Source organism: Gambusia affinis, linkage group LG23 (genome assembly GCF_019740435.1).
Source record: "Gambusia affinis linkage group LG23, SWU_Gaff_1.0, whole genome shotgun sequence".
NCBI classification, from domain to species: Eukaryota; Metazoa; Chordata; class Actinopteri; order Cyprinodontiformes; family Poeciliidae; genus Gambusia; species Gambusia affinis.
The window spans coordinates 1,473,188-1,480,049 of NC_057890.1; the positions used below are offsets into that span (position 1 = coordinate 1,473,188).

At 39.1% G+C, this 6,862-nt stretch overlaps 1 protein-coding gene across 1 annotated transcript; it reads left to right on the forward strand.

The window, feature by feature from the left end:
* Window positions 1-626: 626 nt before the first annotated feature.
* On the forward strand, window positions 627-6,491 carry asb13a.2 (ankyrin repeat and SOCS box containing 13a, tandem duplicate 2). Its single transcript, XM_044107636.1, has 6 exons — window positions 627-990; window positions 2,252-2,439; window positions 3,798-3,954; window positions 4,050-4,184; window positions 4,319-4,510; window positions 5,308-6,491. The coding sequence occupies exons 1-6, from the start codon at window positions 834-836 to the stop codon at window positions 5,433-5,435; spliced, it is 957 nt and encodes a 318-aa protein (XP_043963571.1). The 5' UTR covers window positions 627-833; the 3' UTR covers window positions 5,436-6,491.
* The last annotated feature ends 371 nt before the right edge of the window (window positions 6,492-6,862 follow it).

Sequence of the window (6,862 nt, forward strand, 5' to 3'; positions counted from 1 at the left end):
TAAATGTACTTTTAGGTAGGATGTAGATAGATCTGACAAGTGGAATTTCAAATATCTTGAAAGTAAATAATGATTAGGTAAAACTAAATAAGAGATATCTGGACCTTTAATTTTGATTCGTCAAAATTTCTTTTAAGATATTTGTAGACTTTAAGTTTTATAGCCCATTTTAATCTTTTTTTGAAGATTCACTGTCTTGTTATCTTTTTATTACTTCCACTGGTTTATCTGGATTTTTGTGTGGTAGATACTGACTAACAAGTTGATCTGATGATTACCAGCAACTGCATTAAGCAGAACTTTAACACACTCTGTGTGTGCATTAACACAGGCCACATGCAGCGGAGTTTCGTAGTAAAGATACGCTTCCATTAAGCACCCATGGCAATCAGCAGCTTCACACAGTCTGAGTTACCTGTAGAAATATAACATTTCCCAGTTTTAGATAGCTTGACCACCTCTTGATGAGAGACCTTGAAAAATTGAGTGAGTCTCATTTTTGAATTTGTATTCTTTTTGAATGCATCTGATTTCCTACATCTAGCCAACCAAGATCAGAAATCTCTACCTGTACACTGTTTTTTATTGTCATATCAGCAGTAAATTTGACTTGCTCTGCTATCATATAATCCTTAAATGATTGTTTTCACATAGATGGATCATTCGTGCTATGGTCTGGCCACTCCTGAAACAGGGCGTAACGTAACAAGGCCGATTTCTGAATTATTAAATCGATATGCAAGAATACACACGCTTGGATATAGCTTTGTCCAACGTCAAAACCTAATATTCACAAAAACTACAAGTACCAGGCTACTCGTCAGCGTCCAGTAATGTCACGTGACTGTAGAAGCGTGCGAGCAGTAAAGACGCGGCTGTTTACAAACACCCATAACTGGGTCTCCTTTAAACGCCGCTTCACTGGTAAAAGGAAGAGAACAACCAGGATGGAAATAGAGATTTCTCAGCCGTATTACGTTGGGGACATTGGTGAGTACGAGATACGCAGATGCTCCGGGGAGACTTTCGCTTGTTTAGTCCCGACCCGGTTTGATGTCGACATGTTTGGCACGGCTGCCAACTAGCTAGCTCGCTCGGGAGTACTGTGTCAGGTTGTGAACCGATAGTAGGTTGCCAAAGCTGCCTTCTCTGGCGGCTAAGGGCATAAATATCAGGAACACCGGGTCAGAAGTCTTGGGTATCGCTGTTATCAGCAGCTCTCTGCAGGGGGCCTCAGAGTCTTTAACCCAGTGTTTCCGAACCGGGGTGCGCGAGCGGGGCGCCGCATGGCTCAGTGGTAGAGCACGCGCACCACAGTCTTCCCTGCGTGTTTAGTTGTTTCCCTGCTTTGACTCACCTGATCCAGGTGTCAGTATGACTTGGGCCTGTTAATTAGCCATCAGTTGAAATCGGATGTTCTATAACATGCAGGGCAGGTTGGAACCACTCAAGTCTGAACAGAAACAATTTGTATTATTAAAAGATAAAAGCAATCATAGATTTAGAAGTTTCTCTACATGCTTTATGCAATATCAGTGAAGCATTTTACCAAGATGAATTCAATGTTTGTCTTTTATTCTTTTTTTACTGGTTGGGTCCAGTTTTCTACATGAGCTTTAATATTTTTTTTAGGTGAGCTACCTGTTTGTTTCTTTTTTATTTTGTTTTGTTTTAATTCCCTTGTAAACATGAAAAGGACCCTATTGGCCTAATTTCTTCAAACTGAACAAATAATATTTTTCATACTTCAAAAATAACAGTGTATTTATAAACTTAATATGTGTTTTTCTCCTGGCAAAATAAATTTTGATGCACTACCAAATGTGTATTTTTGGAGGAAAAATGAAAAATAGTTCCTTGGATTGAAAAGTTGCAGAGTCCTGCCTTAGATTCTTGAGTGATAATGCTGAAATGATGAAGGATCCACTAGGGTTGAGGATGCATTGATTTTATCAGTTAATAATTTTCTGAAGATTTACATTTTGGAAAACATTTTGGAAAAAAATATAGAAAAGCCTCCCGACCCTATTAGGGACAAAGGGTGTACAGAAAATTGATGGATGGATGGATGGATATAGAAAAGCAGCTGACTCCATCCAGAGTTATGATGCCAAATGAAAGGGATCCAAGATTTTTAGGACGTCTTCTTAGATTGAAATTCAGCAGTAGGATGGATGACATGAATTAGGTTTAACTCGGTATGGATAACAGCAGCCTTTTGAGCCGTCCTCCTGCCACCTCTGCCCCTCAGGCTGCTGGGCGGAGAGAACGGAGGTGCATAAGGCAGCGTCTCTCGGCCACGCCTCCCACCTGCAGGACCTCATAGAGGGCGGAGCTTCGGTCAACGTGGTGGCAGTGGACTCCATCACGCCGCTGCACGAGGCCTGCCTGCGGGGACAGGCCCGCTGTGTGCAGCTGCTGCTGGACGCTGGAGCCCAGGTGAGCTCTCCTCAGTGATATTAAACCATATCCACAACAATTAACTTATGACAGGTTACAGTACCTGGAGAAAGTATTTACACCATTTGAGCTTCTTCAGATTCTTTTATGCTACAGCCACAAACGTTAGTCTGTGCTCTGGTCAGATCAGACCAAAATTAGAATGGGGCAGAATGGTAAAAAATTTGAAATGATATAAAAACGTTTAATTAGTCCTGTCAATTGATTAAAACATGTAATCTGATTAGTCACACTCCAGTGCTGTGGTCAATCATAACTTGTCACTCTGACTATTGTTGTAAGCTTGAAATATAAATATGCACACGGTTGTGGTTCTTGCTGGAGGGCAAACCTCTCCTTCTGCTGCATGGCAACCAATTAAAAAGCCAGCAATTATCAGATTTTTCTTTTTGGTAGCAGAAAGAGGTTATATATTCTCCCTGTACTCAAAGGTAACTAAGGGAGACTACTGCACATGCTACAAGTAAGCAGTGAATTAGTTCTGGGGACAACTGACAGATAAGGTACACTATTTTTAAATTTTTTGTACCCTATCCCTTTCTAATGCTGCCATGGGCAAATACCCTTGTAACCCGTATCAAAAACCTCCACTGTACGCACATTTTCATAATATGTCTATGAAATGGTTCATTGTCTCAAACCAAACGTGTCTAAAGATTCTCGGTTTTCCAGGAGGATTCAGAGGAAGTCATTTTGTTTAGAAATATCCCTCTCCTTTAATTTCCTATGGAACTTGTCCGATGAGGCAACAGTTTGTCCTCATCCAGCCGAGCGGCCGACATGTTTCATACATGAGAAATTTCCATCTTTCAAACTTTTGTTGCTGTCTAATTAGGGTGTCCCGATCACATATTGATATGGAAAATTGGTTCAATATCAGCCTAAAAACAAGTATCGAAATACATCGGCCTGCATCTAAATTCTCTGAAATAAGCATGCTGATAGAAGCACTCTGCTCCAGGATTTAGTCCATGCCAGTATTTCTATCCAGCAGCGCTTGTGCAGACCCATTGGTTAATAATAAACTAATTCATTGTTCTTATTGCTATTGTTGCTGACTGTTGTTCACTCAGTAACATCACTTGAACAAGCCTTTTCTAACATTGCACACTAGAAGATATTTAATAAAAATATGTATGATTGGTGCTGATATTGTATCAGTATTGTCCAATACTCAAAGCTAGAATATTGATATCATATCTGAAGTGAAAATGTTGTAATGTTGTAACCAGTACAATAAATTCTAATCCCCAAAATTGAAGCCATAATAGCTAGAGTTCTTCCAGGAAAAGATAGGTGTTTAGATTGTGACATTGTGCGTCCATATTTGATTCCAGGTGGATGCCAGGAACGTGGATGGAAGCACGCCGCTGTGTGACGCCTGTTCAGCTGGTAGTCTGGAGTGTGTGAAGCTGCTGCTGGAGCGTGGAGCCATGGCCAACCCGGCCCTCACATCCCGCACCGCCTCCCCACTTCATGAGGCCTGCATGGGAGGCAAACACTTCATTCTCAATCCTTACAATGCAGACTTTTTTTAATAACCCAAATGAAGGATGTTGTTAAACTGGGGAATGTTATATTTCTAACAGGTAACTCGGACTGTGTGAAGCTGCTGATTGCCATGGATGCTTGCCTGGAAGCGTATGATCTTTACTACGGAACTCCGCTGCATGTGGCCTGTGTAAATGCACACACAGAGTGTGTTAAAGTTCTGCTTAATGCAGGTGCGTGTCACTACAAAGCAGATTCTTTAAATGGGATAGAAAAAAATCAAATTAGGATGTTTGCCAATGTTCAAAAAAATACAATGGGTTTATTGACTAGAAAAGGAGAATGACTGGTTGTCCTTTGTTTCTAGGTGCTAAAGTCAATGCTGCTAGACTACATGAGACCCCTCTGCACCACGCAGCTAAACACATGAGAGTTGAAATGATTGAGGTTCTTGTAGAGTTTGGAGCCAACATCTACGCTAGAGATCAGCACAACAGGAAACCGGTGGACTACACCACACCTGGCTCTCCTTCTGAGGCCTGTCTGCAGTTTTATGAGAGTGAGTTTTAATCCTTCCGCGGTTCTAAGAGACGCAGTCATTTAGACCCTGCATGGTTTTACTCTGTGTGCGCTTTTACAAGTTTTTGTTGTGTGTGTGTGTAGTTTTGGAAAGTGATGGTCTGATGGGATACCACCCCTCCCTTTCATGCTGTTCAACAGTGACAATTGCCACACTCCTCCTGAGTGTTAAGAAATTATTGAGTGAAACAAGCAACCTCTAGAAAGAATGCAGTGCCAGGGAATCTCCACAAGATGGCAGACTTAGACTCTGTGAAAAAGAGAAGATCATTCTTTCTTCTTCAACTATATTATTTTGCCGGGTTTTTTAGGCATTTTTAGGCATATATACCTTAATTCCTTTAGCGCTTAGGTTTACTTAGCAGAACATGATTAAAATATTTAGTTTGATGTTTGTTAAATACTTCCATACATTACAAAAACACCTGAATTACAACATGTTAACACCTTTTAAACCAAAGATAAGGATAAATACAGAATGAGTGTGTGAAAAGTAGATGCTTCCATACAAATTAAACGAATCACTATTATTATTGACTGTAATTAAGAGATGATCTTCCACCCATCGTTAGTACAATGCCAAGAGAGAAAGACATCCGGAGTGACCTTGTAGAGGAGTGAATGAAACAGAACTGTTGTTTCCCCATTAACCTGGGACTAGTTAAGGTTCATTTTCTGGTTGTAGGAGCATCTAGTAAGATTAACAAGTGGAAAACATTCAGGGTAAATATTAAATCTATGAATGTGTTATGAATGTCTGTCCTGTCGCCCCCATAGACAACCCCATGACTCTGCAGCAGCTCAGCAGGTTGGCAGTGAGGAGGAAGTTGGGAACAACAGCTCTGAACGTGATAGCTCAACTTGACATGCCAAAGCTAATCATCAGTTACCTCTGCTATCAGTAACCGTTACACCTGCTGGGAGAGTGGGCTCCAGACTGAAATCAAACTGTTGTCTGGAAAGCAAACACACACTGGTAAACATGGTGCCAAGCATCACAACAATGCCTGCTTCTGTCCAATACTGCACTTTATTATTGTGTGAATACTTTAAAGTGTAACTAACAAGGTTTAGTATGGCTTGTTAGTTAATGGTAGCATTTCAGCTAATGATGGTCTACTTACTGATGTTGGCATATAAGAGAGAGGTAGTTAATGCTAACTAACATGGTATTGTTAGCTAATACTGTAATCCAATGTTGGCGTCTGAGCTCTTAGCATACCATGCTAAGAGCATATATACTATGCTTGATAGCCAATGGGCTAAAATCACCATGTTAGCATTTTTTACAATGAAAAGATTTAAACTACTGTTTGCACGGTGGAGTTCATTCACGCTAAAGTTAGCATCCTGCTTGACTTCAGCATTATAGCTAATGCCGGCACGAGACGCTATTAAAATAGCAGCTAGTTCTGACTATTTTTAGCTAAAATGCTACTATAAGCATGTTAAACTTGTAGCTCTACTGTTCTCGCACTTTGTACTTTCAGTCATTTCTGTGTCTGTTCAGCTCCTTCAGTATATGAGCTTATGAGTTTTATTTTTTTTGGTTTAAAAGTGAAAGTTTTGGGCAGAGAATATTGACAGTTGCTTATTTAAATGAAGTTAAATATATATTTGTAATATGTCTTAATTCATGTTTACTGTTTGTCATGCTAAGACTTGTAATTGTAATTATTTTAAGAAATTTAATTTGAGGACTATTATTTAATACCACTTGCTGATTGTTTATAATGGCACTGAACTCAGCTCACTATGAGGTAGCAACAAAGTCCTTAAAAGGCCAAATGTTTATAAGTGTACACAGATAATTTTATTTATTTATTGTTTTCATTGAATTTTTTTTTTTAGGAAACGGAATAGAAACCTTTAATTACATTAAATCCACTGCTTAAATGATAAAATACTATATCCATATATCTATTAATTTGTTTATAAAACATTGTAATTATGTATTTAGAGTGGCAGTAATTATCTTTATCAAACTTATTTCCCTGGAAGGAAATGTTGGTACTGAATATATATATATATATATATATATATATATATATATATATATATATATATATATATATATATATATATATGTGTGTGTGTGTGGATGTAATATATAGAAGTACTTAAAATTGTGTAACACCTCTTTTTTCAGATTATATGAGCATTGCCTCTTTCTACGTACAGTTTAATGAGTTTGCCTGTTAGGATTCTTTGGTGCTTGATGTTTATTCGTTCAGGCTGCAGCTGGCAGCGGGCATGATTCCTCTGCACAGGCCAGCTGAACATCAGCCTGTTTTAGCTGCACCTGTGTTTTAATATTTAACATGGCGGCGCT